The following is a 20,299-nucleotide window of genomic DNA, read 5'->3' on the forward strand; positions in this document are numbered from 1 at the left end:
ATAGAAAAAGACTATATGTATTATCCAAAAAAAGAAAAAAAGAAGAAGAAGACTATATCTTAGGCAAAAAAAATTAAAATAATGCTTTTTAATTAAATAATTACGCATTTATTGTAGTTTTGGAAATAATTACAGATTTATTGCACACTGTGACGCCCCATTGAGGCGTCTCACCCAAAGGAAAGACGCCCCAATGGAGCGTCACATGTGACACCCAAAAGGGGCGTCTCATGTGTGTCTTATAAATACCCCTACCCCTCCATTCATTCTTCACACCTCTTCTCTCACTCTTCATATCTCTCTTCTCTACCAAAATTCCTATAATCTTTTATCTTTAATTTAGTATTTGAATTTTATTTCTTATTCTAATAAGAATGAGTTTACATCTTGATTCTGTTCGTGTTGTGTTATATTACAAATGTAAAATAAATTTACTTTTGAAAAAAAGTATTTTTAAAAAAGCAACGCATAAAAAGTCACTTTTTAAAAAGCTTATCAAAACGGGCCATAAGAGCTTGTTTGGATCTTTTCTCTTTTAAGCTAGAAGTTTCTTATAAGTTAAAACTAAAAAAAAAGCTTAAGAAAAAATTTAAAAGTTGTTTGATAATTACATGATTTTTTTAGTTTAAAGATACTTAAAAACACATATTTTAAGAAAAATCTTTCTCTATCTCTATAATTCTTTATTTAAAAAAAAAGCACATAATTCAAAAAAAGATGATAAGAGTTTTAAAAAAAAGCTCATCCTAGAAGTTTTTGGCTTTTAGCTTTTTTCTTCATTATAAAAAAAAGAGCTTTTCATTATAAGAGCTTTTTTCAAAACCTATTTAACCTAATTTTTACTTATAATAAGTAGCTTCTAGCTTAAAAAAAAAAAATCTAAACATGCAATAATTATTTCTTTGGAATTGAGCTCTTCCGGCATCCCTACAACGTGGGTGAAAATAGGATCTCGCATAATTACGAGACAAATCCCAAATTAAGCATCATAACAATTTTTCAGCTTTGATTTCAAAGATTAACTCATATTCTCTTGGCAATCGTCCGTTCTAATACTCATATTATCCCTTGAATCAATCCTCAGATTGCTTGGTGAAGCTTTCATTTGAATCAAAATGGCTAAGATAAACTAATAAAACTTGAAGGATAAACGATTAAAGATAAAAGCATGAAGTATTTCTATTAATATTCTATTTTGAAATGTATCCATAATGTAGATGAATTACATGTTTAAAACCCAGTCTATGTGCGGCGAAGAATAAACATGGATCAAATGATAGAAAAGGATAGAGCCTACATCACATGTTAGATAGTAGGACAACTAGCCTCAAACTAAGTTACTTGTGCTTAACTCATTATTCAACTCATTCTACATCAGCAAATTTCAAGATCCTTAAACAGGCATCTTCCTCAAAAGTTGCCCGTGTATGAAGCTGAAAGAAACAATACAAAGCAAATATAAGTATTTCACACAAATATTTCACAAAAGAAAAACATTTTCCCTTCCAATCCTCAATGACTTTCCTCCACTTTGTGTAGTTTCTGGCTTTAACATGTTTGTGTAATTTTTTATTTACAGAGCAAATATTATACCCGAAATATAAATTCTGAATTCTGAACAAAAAATAAAAGTGACCTCTAGAAGAGGAAAAAGATTGGCTTACCTCTTCATGTAATAGTAACAGAAATCAGCCAAGATGAACGATTGAACCATCTCTGCTAGAAAAGCTGCCAAGAACCAGAAATAGCCACTCCCAGCCAAAAATAGATGATGCCCTCGAGTCTCAAAAATCTTTAAAAGGATAGAAAATATTAAATTAACATTGTTCAATATGTTCCTGTCCTAATATCCAATGGCATAACATAAAAGGATTTTATGAATAAACATTAAGAAACTGTATAAACAAATATTTGACAATGAGGAAGATTAGATCATGATTGCAAACTATTCATTGAGAAAGCAAATGTATTGATAGTTAAAGAATCATCCAAAATTACCACCACAGTGCAATTTCTTGTGATAAGTAGTCCCCAATGATATTTTCAAATATGTGTTATATATATAAATATTAAGAAAATCAGCATAAATAAAATTTTATGAAATCATTCTTGCAGATAGATATTATATTTTTTTAATTTGAAATGCCAATGGCTATTTGGCAATGTGTGTTTCTACAACTTAAAATATGAGAAATTATAGGAAACCAAAGCAAGAGTTGATCTCACCAGAATAATCCATAGAGCCAGTGCTATGAATCTTGAAGCACCGAGAGCGAATACATAATATCCTGTAAATGTTTCAATCATCTGGAAACATACCATAGTTAAAATATACTCACAAGGATATCAAATATTTTACTTGAACAAAGTCTTCAGGACCAACCTTTGCATTCTGCATAAAACGAAGTTGAGGGAGAACTGAAACAGCTTCCAAGTATAAACAGAATGACCAAAGGACTCCAGCAAAGCGCGAATGACTTGTATTAGGGTGAATTAGTACCGCAAGAACTGCACAAGGCACCACCTAGTCCACGATTAATAGAAGATGTTATTGTAAATAGGTACAATAACCCATTTTGGACACATAAGTAAATAGGTAAATAGAAGATTTTTTTAAATAGTAAATTGGTAAATAGCTCTGTACACATGCATGGCAAAATGAAAATGTTATGATCCATTTTGGACGTCCATGACCATCCAGAGTTAGGAATGCCTCCTTGAAACCTATTAAGTACTCTATTACTTACTAATCAAAATTCTCCTGTGCATAATTTATATTCACAAAACCATTAATTTATAAGATTTCCAAAGTTAGCTTTGTTTTACAAAACGACTTCCAAAGTCAAAAGTTAGGAAGTTACAAATGTTGGAAAATTTTATTTACGAGGGCGATATTAATTAATTAGTTTTGTTTTTTAAAATTAACCGGGTTAATAGATATTCCAATTATGTTATTTTGATTAGTCCATTGTAATCATATCAAATTGAGCTTTTGTGATCTATTGATATTGGGCCTAGTTCAGCAGCAGTGTATACTTTAGTGTGAACTTGGTTTTTTATGATGGGTGGACCTAGTGGACACAAACTCTTTTCAGGGTATTTGGCTAGGTCTCATCTCAAGCCTATTTATATTGGGATTAAATCCTACGAGCCATCGCACTGAGGTTGCAACTTTCGGAATAGGTCATAGAGAGGAAGATCCTAGCATGTTGTCCTTTTTTTCCTGCGGCTATATGATGGTCCAACAAGGTACACACAATCCCAATTTTAATTTCATATTGTTTGGTATTTTATAATCATATACATGATCCAGGTTAAAAAAATTTACATTTGGTATTAGAGCTCTGTGTCCATGATTATAGAATACATATTGTTGATTAGAATCAAGAAATTGAGATGTTTTTGATGCATTAGTTGATGAACCTTTTTGTCTAATTGAATTGAGAATCTTAGGACTTTTTTTCTACATATCGAGATCTCTTCAATAATATATGATATATGTATTTTCATGGAATTTTGAAATAGAATTTCTATTCCCAAAATTTGGGGTTTATATAGTATGTAGATCTGGAGATTCCTACTAAGTCAATTACTCATTGGAGGCAAGAAGGCTATACTGCACTTCATTTTGGTGCAATAAGATTATTCCTTTCACTCCATGGAAGGAAATGTTTACCAATTACAGCTCGAATCGCTCTTCTAGATTCTAGCTTCATTCATTATGAAAATGCTGTTATTGGAACTGTGTTGACGACTCTTCATGCGGGAAGTGTGGTTTTAACCATCTTTCCAAATTATAATGTGAGTCTGAAAGATAGAACCTTGCCAAAAAGTTTGAAAGTGCAGATACAACTCACAGGAGCTGATCAGGTATCTGAGGCATATGCAGCAACTCTTCACCATCAGATGATCTATAGACGTCAAGATCATGCTGTAGATCTTCCCCAGCTGCCTAATAGCCACAATGATTCTGTAACATAATTCTTGAATGATTTCAAAGGCATTATAAGAATGTATATATATTTACATATACTAATAGGCATTTTATCTATCATTGCCCAAGAAAGGCATTTTTCGTAATGTTTGGCATGTTTAATAATGGTTTATGATGCTTTAAAACTCTTAGGATCATCCCATCCTTGAGTGAAATTCCTAAATATTTATAAAAGGTGGCTGAGAAAACCTGAATATAGTTATATAAAGTCCTCAGCTTCGAAGGTTGTCATTTATATATGGGAGAAAACTTCTCTTCTTTGGTTACAGAATTACAATCTCCTTGGGGTACATACCAGAAGTTCCACACTTAGGAGAAGCATGCATACAAACAAGACGTGAATGCTAAATTTTGATTTGGAAGAAGAATGGTGAGTTGTTTGGTGATCGAGGAACCGAATATATTTTAATATAGGGTAGCTCTTATGGTAATGGTATGAACCAAGACCCTTAAGAAGCTTCCTTGATACTATGAAGAGATACCATGGGAAGGGGTTGTAGTGTTTTCTAGTAAAAAAGGTTCTTCAATTGAACAGAGTAACAACTCATAAAATGTATTCGAACAGTACTTTCTTTCGTAATGGAGAGGATATATTTATAGATGAGATTTGACATTTAATACGGTGAGGGGGGATGAGATTGGATGAGATGACTCAATCTATCCTCCACTGTCTTTGTCATGCCTGAAGGTGTTAAGGCCATTTATCCTGCATACCAGCACCGTATGTTCTGGTGATTAGGGAGAAAAGTCACCTACTTGCTCAGAGGAAGAGGTGATGTGTGGGGCATTGTGTGTGGGTTGGATTATTGAGCCTGGTAAGGGTCATCCATTTGGGCTGCCGGAACTATTGGAAGCCACTTGATAAACTAGTTGATGCAAGATAAGTTGGAAAAACTTCAAGTATGTAATAGAATACGAGAGAGAATGAAGTATAAACTTGAGCTTCATATTTCAGAAAAGAGAGAAATGAATCGATTAGTTACTGAGCTTCATATTTCAGAAAAGAGAGTGAATCGATTAGTTACATTACTTGAACAACTACCTCAGCTAATATAGTAGTCTGAATCAAGTGAGAAAAAGCAAACCAGAAAAGCTAACTTATATTGTAAGAACTCGCACCGTTAATTAAGGAAGTTAATTAATTAATTATGAGAAATTAGGAAATAATTCCATAATTGACCCTAATAATTATGATAAGGCTTAAATAATTATGGTAAGTGTTTAATAAAGCTGAAAGTCGCTTTTCTGACGAAAAGTGCAGATACCGGTTCTGCTACTCGGTATAAATGCGTACCGATTAAGTAACCCGAAAAATTATAATAAGTGCATGAATATTCCTAGAATAATATATAGGACTTGTAAAACAAGTTTCAAGTTAAAATAATGAGAACTGATGCCAGAACTGATACTGGCTATGGAAAAGCGCGTACTGGAAAGGTGCTGCGAAAAATAAAATATAAATATGATAAATCTTAGAAAATTGAGTAGTTTCAGAATCCTAAGTTTGGGATTAAAATGCTAAGCGTAGCTATTAGCGCTAATACTGTGCGTTTAAAATTAAGTGGACTATAAATAGTCAGTTGCACAAAACCTTAGGCTGATACTCAGCCATTTCTGCTTGGGTTTTTGCATGTGGAGCTGCTGCCTCCCTTCTTCTTCAGATCTAATAGCTTTCTCCTCCAAAGAAACCACATTTCCTTATACTTTCTTCATCAAAACACCTTGAGAGTGTGTGAACTATCATTGTGAGTGGGAAGGGTGCATCATTGCTGAGTTTTGGTTGTTGTCTTATGTGTGTGAGAGGGCTGAGTTCTTGAGTTGTGGTGTTGGAACCTTTTCCTTGGTTGTTGAAGCTTCAAGAGGCCATTTTGGTGAGAAAGGACCAAGCTTTGATCCCAAATTTGTGGCCTTATGTAATCTGAACCTTGGAGACTGTTTGGTGAGCTCCAAGAGCACCTCCTTGCTCTGTTTTAAGCTTGGGTAAGCCTTACCACCCTTGAACTTGAGTTTTCTTAGTTAAAAATGAAGCCTTGATGCATGTAATGAGCTAAAGATAATAATTTAAGGTTGGGTAAGGTTAAACACACCTAGAAATGCATGTTTAAGCTTCTGTAGTCGATAAAAGTCGAACCTTTGGATTGATATCTCGCGAAATGCAAAATCTGAGTTCTGCCGCGAAATATCTGGATATTGATATCCGGGTATGGGGTTCTCAATATCCGAATATTGATATCCGGATATTGATATCCGGATATGCCCCCGAAGAATATCCGGATATTCTGAGTTTTCGAAGAACAGTAGCTGCATTGTTCATACAGAACTGTGTTTGGGTTGGTGGACCCTAGTTTGATGAAGTGAGACTTCTGTAATAATTAAACTAAGTCAGAATCAAGTGATTAAGGGCTTGTGACTTTGTGAGAAGCCTTAAGATATGAAACGTAAAGAGAAACATTGTCTTTATGTATGTGCTTATGAACTATGGTTGTTGATATGATTGCTGGTCCAAAACAAATTGTGATTCTGCTGTGTGTGGACTTTGAGTTTGTGTGGACTCTTGGCATTGGATAATTAGCTTGCAAGGTAAGCTTTCGTGTCCTCGGTTTAGCCATTGTGTGGTTCCACCATACCCCATGGGGGAACAGTTTATATGCATGCTGTGTTTACATGCTTTGATAATTGAAAATGTTGTTGAGCTTATATGCATGCTGTGTTTACATGCTTTGATAATTGAAAATGTTGTTGAGCTTTATGTGTAATTGCTTATAATATGTATGTGTTGTTCCACTTTGACGGTAAGCCTGAGTATGTGGCGTCATACAAGACGGTGACACCGTGGGTGGGTGCAAGTGGCGTCTTGCACTAGTGTGAGTAATAGACGTATTCCTGCATTCTCTGGCCAGTACATTAGTATTGACACACATGACATGATTATCTGCTGCATTGCACTATTTTGGAACTTATACTGTTAAACCGTTTTGAACTTATATTGCACATGTAAGTGAGCTTGTGGTGGAAGATCCTTGAGGACCCCTTGCCTTACTGAGATTTCTGTTTAGAGATCTCATCCCACGTTTGGGGTGCTATTTCAGGTTCAGGTAACCTAGGGGCCGAGACTTCTAGCGGCAGGAGGCCGAAGCTTAGTTGATTATCATGTTTACTGTTTATGCTGATGCACCTGCTTGGTTTTATGCTTTTTCCATTACCATGCTATTTGTATTGAGACTTGATGAGTATGTTGTGTATTTGGTGAGCATGGGGATTGTCCATGCCACATTGATTTAACGATGTTTTAGTTTATTTGAGTTGTACAAACTATCAGGATCTGTCCGGTCTACGTGTTGTAGTTCCGTGACTAGAGACCCACTTTCAGTTATTTAATTAATGAGGTATTTCAGTTAGCTGTCCTTTGCAATTTACACGCAGGCAATGTTTTGAAATGAATTAAGTAATTCAACTTGGTAAGGATAATGACGTCATAATTGAAAAGAAAAAGATATTCCGTATTTTTAATTAAGCGTGACTTAATACGATGACATGTTAACAAACCGGGTATACACGGGGTGTTATATATATGCAATACTAATAAAAAGTAACCGACTAACAAATTCAGAACCGACTCACTAACAAACTATGTACAGTACACGTGGATAAGGAAAAGGTCTCTTCAAAATACACGTGGATATAACAAAGACTCTCTTCACCCCCCCCTCAAGTTGGAAGGTGAATATCATGAAGCCCCAACTTGAATAAGAAATCATGGAAATAAGCTGGATATAGTGCTTTGGTAAAAGTGTCTGCTAGTTGTTGAGTGGTAGAAATAGGGAGAAGACAGATTAAACCATTAGAGACTTTTTCCCTTGTAATATGACAATCCAATTCTATATGCTTGCTACGTTCATGGAAAGAGGGATTATGAGCTAGATGAATTGAAGTCTGGTTGTCACAATAGACTAAGACAGGTTCTGAACATGGGACTTGCAAATCCTTAAGGAGATACACTAGCCTCTGAGTCTCACATACGAGGGTAGCAAGTGCATGGTATTCTGATTCTGCAGAAGATCGACTAATTGTACTCTGTTTCTTTGACTTCCAAGACACAAAGGAAGAACCAAAAAAGATGCAAAAGCAAGTAGTGGAGTGTCTGGTATCTGGGCATGTTGCCCAATCTGCATCAGCAAAGCCTCATATTGTCAGTGTGTTGTCTGAAGGGAAAAAGAATCCCTTAGCTGGTGAACCTTTCAAGTCTTTAAGAACACGACAAGCTGCCTCAAAATGAGCTTGCATAGGATTTGCCACAAACTGGCTCAATTGTTGGACTGCAAAAGCTATATCTGGGCGCGTATTAGTAAGGTAAAGAAGTCGTCCCACTAAACGACGGTATTTTGCTGGTTCTGGAAAAACAACACCCTCATTTTGACGAAGACAAAGGCCAGCCTCCATAGGAGTTGAAATTGGTTTTGCACCACTTAGACCACTGTCATTAAGTAACTCAAGAACATACTTTCGCTGGTTAAGTATTAAACCACGACTGGAACGTGCCACTTCAAACCCAAGAAAGAACCTTAATGGACCAAGGTCTTTTATTTTGAATAGATTATCCAAGTGACTTTTAACCAACCTTATTTCATCCATATCACTTCCTGCCAAGACCATATTGTCAACATAAACAAGAAGAGTAGTGAAAGACTCTCCACTGGCCTTGGTGAAAAGTGAATGATCAGAGGAAGGCTGAGTGTATCCGAGGGAGCAAAGTTTAGTGGATAATCTAGTATTCCATTGTCTACTGGCTTGTTTGAGCCCATATAGTGACTTCTTCAATTTACACACTTTCTGAGCATCATCAATGGAAAACCCCTTCTGGAAGGTCATATAGACCTCCTCGGACAAGTCACCGTGCAAGAATGCATTGTTATAGTCCAGTTGCTCAAGGAACCAATTATGTGTTGTGGCAATGGCAAACAACAATCTGATTGTAGTAAACTTTGCAACTGGTGAAAAATTCTCAAAGTAGTCCACGCCTTCCATCTGGTTGTATCCTTTTGCTACTAATCGAGCTTTGTAGCGAGCTATGGTGCCATCTGGGTTATGTTTAATTTTATAGACCCATTTGGACCCAATTGGATGCTTACCCTTTGGCAGATCAGTTAATTCCCATGTGTTGTTGGTGTTCAAGGCCTCTATCTCTTCATTCATAGCAGTTACCCATTCTGGAAACTATGCTTCTTGTTTGTAAGTGGTTGGCTCAACAAATGAACTAATGTTATGACAGAATGATGTGTACTCCAATGAACAGTTTTTGTAAGACATCACAGAAGACAAAGGATGAGCAATGGAAGCATTAGGTGCAATATTAGTGGTAGAAAGATTACAATAAAAATCTGATAAATGCTTGGGTGGTGGTCTTACCCGTGATGAACGTCTGAGTATTTGATTGGAATCAGGAACATCATGACAGTGAAAGTCAGCACCAATATCATTTACTGTGGTGGGTGGTGCATTTACAGTAGAACCTTGTATCTCATGTGTGTGTTGCTGTGAAAAATCATCATCAAAGGAAGAGCTAGCTTCATTTCCTACATGTGGATAAGGAAATTCAGAATATCAGATCTGCAAGATGACATATATCGAATGCATCAAGGAGATAGTTCAATCTCAGATTATTTCACTCAGCTTAAAATCCTTTGGAATGTGTTGGAAGCATTGCAACCAACACCTACATGCAAATGTGTGCATCCGTGTTGTTCTATTGCATTGAAGGTAAAGAACATTAGAGAAAGGGATTATTCCATTAGGTTACTTAAAGGCCTCAATGAACAGTTTTCTCATTTGAGATCCCAGATCATGCTTATGGATCCACTCCCTTCAATTAATCGAGTTTTTTCTCTTACTGTTCAACAAGAGAGACAACTACATATGGAAGCTGTTATCCCTAATCAAGATGCCTCAAATGTACTCATGAATTCTACTGATCGAGTTCTTGATAGGGGATATTTGCAACTTCGTGGCAGAGGACGTGGTTTCTCTGGTGGACGTGGCAGAGTATCAAGACTTTGCACTTATCGTGGCAAGACTAACCACACTGTGAAAACATGCTTCGAAAAGCATTGATATCCACCTAGTTACAAGCAAAGAAATGTTGGAGCTAATGCAGCTATGAGTGAAACTTCTGATCAGATTAGTGACACTGCACAGGTTGAAACGAAAGAGAACTTCACCAAAAACCAGTATCAGACTATAATGGAAATGATTCAACAGTCATTGTAGTTACAACAAAACCAGGCTCTGACACCGTAATAGAATACGAGAGAGAATGAAGTATAAACATGAATTTCATATTTCAGAAAAGAGAGAAATGAATCGATTAGTTACATTACTTGAACAGCTACCTCAGCTAATATAGTAGTCTGAATCAAGTGAGAAAAAGAAAACCACAAAAGCTAACTTATATGCAGTACTAATAAAAAATAACCGACTAACAAATTCAGAACTGACTCACTAACAAACTATATACAATACACGTGGATAAGGAAAAGGCCTCTTCAGAATACACGTGGATATAACAAAGACTCTCTTCACGTGGATATCAGAGCCTGGTTTTGTTGTAACTGCAATGACTGTTGAATCATCTCCATTATAGTCTAATACTGGTTTTTGGTAAAGTTCTCTTTCGTCTCAACCTTTGCAGTGTCACCAATCTGATCAGAAGTTTCACTCGTAGCTGCATTAGCCTTGTGTCCAATATTTCTTTGCTTGTAACCAGGTGGATATCCATGCTTTTCAAAGCATGTTTCCACAGTGTGGCTGGTCTTGCCATAATAAATGCAAAGTCTTGATACTCTGCCACGTCCACCAGAGAAACCACATCCTCTGCCACAAAGTTGCAAATGTCCCCTATCAAGAACTCGTTTAGTAGAATTCACGAATACCTTTGAGGCATCTTGATTAGGGATAACAACTTCCATCTGTAGTTGTCTCTCTTGTTGAACAACAAGAGAAAAAACTCGATTAATTGAAGGGAGTGGATCCATAAGCATGATCCGGGATCTCACATGAGAAAACTGTTCATTGAGGCCTTTAAGGAACCTAATGGAATAATCCCTTCCTCTAATGTTCTTTACCTCCAATGCAATAGAACAACACGGATGAACACATTTGCATGTAGGTGTTGGTTGCAATGCTTCCAACTCATCCCAAAGGATTTTAAGCTGAGTGAAATAATCTGAGATTGAACTATCTCCTTGATGCATGCGATATATGTCATCTTGCAGATCTGATATTCTGAATATATCAGATTGCGAGAATCTCTCCTTTAAATCTCTCCACACGTCATATGCTCTCTCCATCCACAATATCGATTGAGAGATGGAGCTTGTGATTGATCGATGCAACCATGACAGCACCATGGTATTGCATATCTCCCAACTTGGAAAACAAGGATCTGACGCATCTGGAGCCAAGATCTTCCCATTCACAAACGACAATTTGTTCTTTGAGACTAAGGCCATAATTGCCCTTGCCCAGCCGTGATAATTTTTCCCATTCATGGGAGTGGAAACCAACACGAGTTATGGATTTTCACTCGGATGAAGAAAATAAGTACTTCCTGGATCTAGTAGATCGATCTAGCTTGCACTGGTTCCTTTCATTCCATTGCATGTTCATGAAGAATCGTCATTAACAAGAGTAGCATCAGTTACAAGTAGGGGTGAAACTGGGTCGTCCCGGCCTACAGGGGCCTACGGCTCGGCCTACGTCAGGCCAGACCTGACCTAGTATATTTCGTAAAATAGGCTGGGCTTGGGCATTGAAAAAGCCTGTTTAATAAAAAGGCCGTAGGCCCACTTTCACAAGGTCTGGCCTATAAGCCTACAGGTCGGCCTATATATTGTACTATTTATTTTAAATAAAATAAAATAGAATAAGTATGCCTTGAAGAAAAAAACAAAAGATATAAATTTAATCAATTGCAATTATTTATAACTTAATTATATTCGATTATATTTTAATAAAAATCTGACTTTATTTCTTATATAGGAGGAATCAACATCTCAAGATGTTAGATTATGTATATGAATATGTTAAAAGGTTTTTGGGAGAGGTTATACTTACTACAAGCATCATGATGTGTTTGTTGGATTCATGGAGTTATTTTAATTTACGTAATATGGATTTGTTTGTTAGATCTGATGAAATATATGTTATTTAGTTTGAGCATTTTGTTTTTGAAAATGACTTAAAGGCAGATTGTATGAGTTTTGTTGTGATTCATGATTCTGTTTGGACGTTGAAATTATGATTTTTGGTTTAGCAATAGAATTTGAGTATTTTGTAAAGTTGATTCATGGTTCTGCTTGGAAGTTAAAAATTATCAGGCTAACGGGCTAGGCCAGCCATTTGCTTTTTTATAAACGGGCCAAGTCAGGCTAACAGTTAGACTCATAATAGGCTTGGGCAAGGCCAAACTGAAATTTTTTGGCATAGGCTTGGGCTTTTCAGGGCAAAGCTTGGCCCAACCCCGTCCACTTTCACCCTAGTTACAGGCTCCATTGCATGTACAGAACTCTATTTTGCCGTTATTAATCAAGATCTCGAAGGAAAGGAAAAACAACTATCTCAAATGGAAGAACAGATCATAAGAAAATCAAAGAAAACGAAGGCGAATATCAGAGCTCCGTGAAGAGCTTTGATACCAAAATAGAATACGAGAGAGAATGAAGTATAAACTTGAACTTCATATTTCAGAAAAGAGAGAAATGAATCGATTAGTGACATTACTTGAACAGCTACCTCAGCTAATATAGTAGTCTAAATCAAGTGAGAAAAAGAAAATCAGAAAAGATAACTTATATTGAGTACTAATAAAAAGTAGCCGAGTAACAAATTCAGAACCGACTCGCTAACAAACTATATACAGTGCACGTGGATAAGGAAAAGGTCTCTTCAGAATACACGTGAATATAACAAAGACTCTCTTCAGTATGTATCTCTGCATTCAGTTCTAGAGCATTTTGGAATGTCTTATCCACTCATTATGTAGTCAGCAAAAGAACACAAAGACAAAAGTAGAACTAGATATTTTTCAAGAGAAAGAAAAGCACAAAATGATAAAAGGCTTTTAACGGAATATTCTTGTTCTACTGCAAAATGGTCCCGATGCCTCTTGTCTCTCGATCTATATAAATACTATAGCTACTGCATCCTTCAAGAATGCAGAGTAAACATAAATGACAAAGATTCAAGTTATGCTCTAAAATTAAATAACAAAGTGCATAATTAATTGTACTTACCACAATGGATAGTCGTAGGTTGTCAAGCTCTTTGATATAGGATGACTTCAACTTGTATCTTATCATCCATATAACAAGTAATGTTGATAAAAAAGATATAAGATCTAGCACGGTGATGATGTAACCCTCTATGAAGGTGCTACAAATTAATCTTGCTATTAAGAATAAAGCAGTGAGCTCTTGGGTCTTAAGTGATAAACCTGAAAATGGCAATATAAAGTTTTTCTTTAGACTCTACTATAGTATGCACTTAAAAAGTTAGAATACTTCAATTCATATAAATATCTATATTACTCGAAATAATGGCTAGTTCACAATGCTATAGTTATTGTAATATTATTTATGATAAGTTGCCATTTCATACATTGAGTACGGGAGCCAAAGAGCAATCTTAGTGAACACTAAATTCATCATGCACATATTTCACAACATATATTGATGACAAAAGGTTTTACACTATTAATACTTAAATTTACTTGAATAATATGTGGTCAGGCCTGCATTATTTTTTAACATGTGGTTTTCACTCTAAGATATAAAGTTTTTCTGATCGAGTCACAAGATATTAGAAATAACAAGGGGATTTCTTAATTCATATATTTTACAAAGTCATGATTAAAACTAGGGAAATGTTTTTCTTATGTTGTTGGAGATAGGTATCTTATGTTAGTGAAACAAAATTATAAGAGGGACCTACAAATAATTGAATGAGATAAATATAACCTTTAAAACTATCTTCACATTACTAAACTCGGTGCTTTTTCTGTAGGATCAACTCTAACTCTCCCCTTTATTATTTGTTGAACATGTATCCTCTCGAGCCTGGGACTTCAAGTACTTTTATGATACCTTGAAAGTTATAAGCTACAAACTATTGCTACTAGTTAAGCTAGTGAATACCAAATGATACTAGCTTAATTGGCGTTTGGGAACCGAGTAGGTGAGGGTGAGAGCATGTGTTCGATTTTCTCCAGTCTCATCTTTGAGAGGGTTTAAAGCCTTAATCCCGACTGTAACATCTTGGACACTGACGAGGGCGTGGAGTGATCGCCGGTGCGAAATGACATTGACAAGGAGCGGCTCCTGGCAGGCTTCCAGCGACGGGGTACATGAATGAATCGAATCAACATTCGAAAGAGAGGAATTCCAGAGACTGTGCTGGTATGCGACGGTACAGTTAAGAATAACTTATAAGAATTAATTTGTAATACCTATACTAACAAGATGCATCTATTTTTCGGTAGCCCGGAATAGAAGAACTCCATAGTCAAGCGTGCTTGACTTGGGGCAATTTTGGAATGGGTGACCTCATGGGAAGTTTACTTGAAAAGTGTGCGAGTGAGGAAAAAACACGCTGAAAAGTCTCGTGTTAGTGTGTGGGGACAGTCGTTGATCCTTGCAAGTTGCCAGGCGTTACAAGTGGTATCAGAGCAGGGTCTCTCTTCCAGTACGGTATGGTTCGAGGACGAACCAGGCAAAAGCTGGTGGGCATGTAACATCCCGGGCGCTAACAAGGGAAGAGAGTGATCGCTGGTGCAAAAAGGCATGGACAAGGAGCGGCTTCTGACAGGCTTCCAACGACGAGGGTACATGAATGAATCGAATCAACACCCGAAAAAGAGGGATTCCAGAGACTGTGCTGGTATGGGACGGTACAGTTGAGAATAACCTATAAGAATTAATTGGTACTATCTATACTAACAAGATGCATATACTTTTCGGTAGCTCGAAACGGAAGAACTCCATAGTTAAGCGCGCTTGACTTGGGACAATTTTGGGATGGGTGATCTCTTGGGAAGTTTTCCTAGGAAGTGTGCGAGTGAGGACAAAGCACGCTGAAAAGTCTCGTGTTAATGTGTGGGGACAGTCGTTGATCCTTGCAAGTTGCCAGGAGTTACACTAAGACCTGCCCCGAATCGAACTAGTTGCGATGCGATAAGAAATCATGTATTAGATATGATAAAATGAGACAATAGGATAAACTAATCATATTCTGTTGACCCACCAAACAAGAGATAAAAATAGGATATGATAAGTTATCCTATTTTATTTTCTTTATCAAATGTTCCAAACAGACCCTAACAGAATATGAAGAATGATGGGTTTCTCCATAATTATTTGAGACTAAGCATTAAAACTTTGTTGACTACATAATGCCACTGCAACCTTGGAACAATGCACGGTACAAGTTTTCATGCATGGGAAATTGTTTTTTTCTCAAGGCTCTATACAATGAAATATACTTGTCAAGGTTGTAGATTTTATTAATTAATTGGTGAATATTCTAGATCAGGAAAGTGAGGTCTCTTTGGAAATATAAAAATAGGGAAAGAAGAGATGGGTTAAGGCATGCACAGTCCACAAGTAAGAGAAAGAGAGCTTTCATTGAATCAAGAGTTTAAGAGATTATCATCATCCACAAAACGGAGGGGGTGATCCATCAAATTTGGTGAAAGAATATTTTTATAATCCATTTTATTTGTGGGTGAGGTGTTAAGTGCAATCATATAGTGTAATACAAGAAAGGAAAACACTATTATAATCCTACCATTACAATAACACAGGATTTTAACATTCAGTCTTGTGATTTTCCCTTCTTTTTTTAGGGATTTGTGCTAGATATGGGTAATTAGTATGTTATTAAGAAAGTAAGAAAAATTAGAGAGTGACTTGGAAGATTGTTATAGCTGATTTGGTTGTTATAGCTGATCGGTAATAGGATTTTATTGTTAGATTCTGTATGTGAGTGTGGGATACAAAATGTGTATTTGTCTGTTGAGATTTTTTTTTCTCTCCACAAAACACTTCTTTGTCAATTTTGAAAGAGAAATTACAGAGTCTTATATAGCCATATTCTCCCTCTTAAAACAGAAAAATGCTCAACAGACAAATACACATTTTGCATCACACACTTACATATTGAATCTAACAATAAAATCCTATTACCTATCAACTAAAACAACTAAATCAGCTATAACAACCTTCCAAGTCACTCCCTAATTTCCCTTACTTGCCTAATAACATACTAATTACCCATATGTATCAATTTGTCATGTAAAAATTTGTGTCATTGTCCTCATATTTGTATATTCTCTTTCCTATCTTAATCACACAGGGAAAATGGTTCACTGTTTGAAGGCATTGTGTTAAAGCGAGGTTTAAAGGCATTGTGTGACTTAGTACCTGTTTAAGAGCTCTTATTTTTAGCTACTTTTTTTCTTATAACCATAATTTTACAAAAGTTCTTATCATAAAAAGAACTTTGGTATATAATGAAAAAAAAAAAAAAAACTCCCAGAAGGAACTGTTTTCAAGATGTATGTCAACTTTTTGGAATTCCTATAATTATTTTTAAGTATACCCTCATTCTAAACACAAATTTATATATCCTAATAAGATGGAGACTATTGTCATCCATGATCATGATATGTTCAAAGTTCAAACACACTTTGGAGAACTATTCCTATTGAATGCGTAAGATTAAGGACCATCTATATTGCAAGAAGTTGTATGAGCCAATCACGAATATAGAGAAGCCCACGGAAAAAAGCGATAAATAGTGGGAACTCTTAAATTATAAGGCGGTTGCCATGATCTACAAATATATCAATAAAAGTTTATTCGAGCATGTGTCCAAATATACCAATACTTACGAATTATGGATGAAGCTAGAGTCAATGTTTCAAAAGGAGACGCCTTGTAATAACACTCACCTAGTGCAACAATTGGTGAAGCAAAGAGTATAAGGATGGTTTAAGTATGATCGAGCACTTGATCACTTTTAAGAAGCTCGTGAATCAAATGACAAGGTTGAGATAAAGATTGTTGATTAGTTGCAAACTCTTCTACTCCTTAATTCTTCAACAAAAATTTAGGACATAATGGTGGTTACTTTAAGTAATTCGGCCTCAGAAAGAAATTAGCTCGCCATAGATAAAGTAGTCGATAGCGTATTAAATAAAGAGGCTATGAGAAAAGAATGAGGCATGTCCGGGCAATTATGACAAGTTTTCAGGGCAGCCTAAATCTTGCTCCTAAGTAACTTACTATTGTAAAAAGTTTGGTGGAGGAAACTTGATTATAGAATCCTTAAAAGAGAAAATAGAAGGCCGACCATGTCAAGCCAGACCAAATAGACCCAAAGAAAAGGAAAAGAGCATTACGGCCACCACAACAAGTGAAGATGATGATGTCTTTGTAATTGAAAAAGACAACTATCTCAACGTTGCCTGTAATAATTATTTGTGAATCGTTGACTCATGTGCATTCCTCCATGTTACTCAATATAAAGGGTGTTTTTTTTCAACCTAACAATGTTGCAATTTTGGTACAATATGGGAAACCGTATCACCAACAAAATTGTCGTAAGTAGGTGAATAACTTTACTTATCGACAAGGGATATAGGTTAGTATTGAAGGAGGTGAGCCATGTTCTTATGCGTCTCAACTCTCAACCTTATCTCAATTGAGAAGCTAGATGACGCTGACTTGGTGAATTACTTTTGTATGGTCAAATGAAAACCTGCCAAAGGGGGAATATCCGAATATGGTCATCGCCCAAGGAAAGAAAGACGTTTCCTTGTGCATCATTAAAGAAAGAATACTCATAAGAAAGGCTATTGTTTCCCACGGTTACTCAAGCATAGAGTTATGACACAAAATGCTTGGTTACAAGAGAGAGAAGGGGTTGTAATTCCTCACCAAGAAAGAACTACAACTACTTAGAGCTCTGCACTCACTGCTTATAACCAGCAAACAATGCCAAAATAGTGTCATTCCAGAATCCAAATCGACCAAGAAAGAAAAAATATATTTCGGAAAGAAGTGTATTAGAGAATAATATAAACTAATAAAAAAACTTTTAACCAACATATTAAGGTTTTGGATTAAATTAGTTCTTTATATGGTATCAGAGTTTTAGTAACCATAAGTGGGGATGGCAAAACGGGCTCAGCCAGCCGGGCCGGGCCGGGCCGCCCCGCCCCGCCCGCCAAACGGGGCAGGCTGAGTTTCCAAACCCGCCGCCCGCTAGCTTGCCCGGGCTGAATTTTTTAATTTTTTTTTTCTTTCTTTAGTGTAAAATCTGACGGGCTTGGCGGGCCGCCGTCCAAACGGGGCGGGCGCGGGCTGAGTTTTCTTGCCCACTTTCACAGGCGGGGCGGGGCGGGCCAGCCCGCTTTGCCATCCCTAACCATAAGGTCACGAGTTCCATGCTCACTGCTTGCATTTGTGAAATTAAATAACCATAAGTCAAAAAAAAAGTTGAGCCTATACAATATCCATATATTTCAAGAGATGATGTCTTAGAAAATAATATAAACCATTAAAAAAGATCTTCATCTTCACCCAACACCTTATAGTTTTTGTTGAATTGGTTCTTTATAACTTTATCCACACAAATACATATTCTATAGAGAGAAATCCATCGAGGATATTAATTCGCCTAATCTAAAATTTAAGAGCTCATATTTTTCACATTCCCGAAGATGAATGATATTATTTGATTTTTTTGCGAATAATTAACCATAGCAATTAGCAATTATGACAATTTCCAATTACTCATCGAAAAACAAAATGTACCAGAGCAGGTCTTCTGGGCAAAGAGCTTGTATATGAGGGCAATAATCCCAGCAAGATGAATTGCTTCAGAGGCTATGAACAAATAGTGGTGTTCTTTGACAATAGACTTTAGAGCCGCAAAAGCACAAACAGCAAGCAATGCCCCCAAAATGATCTTCACTTTCATAGATAGATTCCTCAACCATCCAAACACAACGTTCATTGGGGAACCCCTTTTTTTTCCCATTGTATATAGCACAAATTCAATAACCAAAATATGGGTATGCTCTAATTGTTTTGTGTATGTATGTGTATTCACAGAGACACAGTTTGTTTTAGAGTGGCTTAGATGGAGTGAGTAACGGCAGAGATTAGAGAATGACAGATACTGAAGTAAGAGCCGTTTTATGGAGACACTAAAAGAGCATGCAGTGGATGTTGTCATATAATATTATTATGTGGCAATAAATTTCTTGTGTTGACCACCGACACGGAGACAGTTACGGAAAGGTGTAAAAGGCAAATAAGGACAATCCCGATGTTGGTAATGTTTTGGTAGAAAAATACTATTTATTTATTTATTAAAGCCACATCAAAGACCTGAAGATATCATGTTTGAAGGCGTTGACTTTCTTTCCTATCTTTATTTATTTATTTATTTTTTAAAGCCACATCAAATATTTTTTATTTATTGATTTTTATTCAATGAACTTCAATGATTATTCATCTAAACGAATATTCATCAAATAGTCAGTAATTCAATAAAACGACTGATATTCAAGAAAAGAATTGAGATAAAATTTGAACAGTTGATAAGATGTGATACCCGTTTAAAGAAAAAAATTTAATTTATAAAAAAATGATGTCATGTTTTATAGGTAAGAAATTTTTATGGTATCAAATATTTATTCTTCAGACTTTCCCCTACATAGGATATACTTATTATTTTCTAGGGATTGGTTTTAATGTTGCAATTTTAATTTTTGAGTAGAATTTGATTGAGGAGATTCTATTCACTTCACCAGAGAGGGAAAAGTTTAAAATGCATCACTTTTATGGTTTGAAATTTCGGGGTTGGCAGATTACAAGAGTAATGTTAATCCTTTTAACGAATCAACATAAAATTTCTGTATCAATGAAAACAAACAATATTTCATATATGAAAAATAAAAGATTTTAATATTTTCTTTAAATAATTACAAATAAAATCTGGTTCATTTATAATAATAATAATAATAATAATGGTGATCAGTAGCGGAGCCAGGCTCCAATTTGAGCCCGAGCCAAAAAATTATATGTGTATTTTTTTTTAATTTTAGTTAGTTTATATCATAATATATTTAAATTATGTTAAATACAGAGCACTTAAGCAAGCAGCACCAAGAAGAGTTATAATTTTATTAATTTTTTTTTAATTTTACTAAAAATATTTTTTTTTTTACACAAGTGAAAATTGAAC

The 20,299-nt window shown here is 35.8% G+C and overlaps 1 protein-coding gene across 1 annotated transcript; it reads right to left on the reverse strand.

Annotated features, from left to right (window-relative positions):
- Nucleotides 1-1,393: 1,393 nt before the first annotated feature.
- On the reverse strand, nucleotides 1,394-19,087 carry LOC133287501 (ER lumen protein-retaining receptor-like). The gene is made up of 6 exons (XM_061485132.1): nucleotides 18,862-19,087; nucleotides 13,282-13,481; nucleotides 2,384-2,524; nucleotides 2,227-2,307; nucleotides 1,665-1,792; nucleotides 1,394-1,433 (listed from the first exon to the last, which is right to left on the reverse strand). The coding sequence occupies exons 1-6, from the start codon at nucleotides 19,085-19,087 to the stop codon at nucleotides 1,394-1,396; spliced, it is 816 nt and encodes a 271-aa protein (XP_061341116.1).
- Nucleotides 19,088-20,299: the final 1,212 nt, after the last annotated feature.

This window comes from Gastrolobium bilobum, unplaced genomic scaffold, assembly GCF_033153095.1.
Source record: "Gastrolobium bilobum isolate Gb01-03AN ecotype WA unplaced genomic scaffold, APGP_CSIRO_Gbil_v1 utg5060, whole genome shotgun sequence".
Lineage (NCBI taxonomy): Eukaryota > Viridiplantae > Streptophyta > Magnoliopsida > Fabales > Fabaceae > Gastrolobium > Gastrolobium bilobum.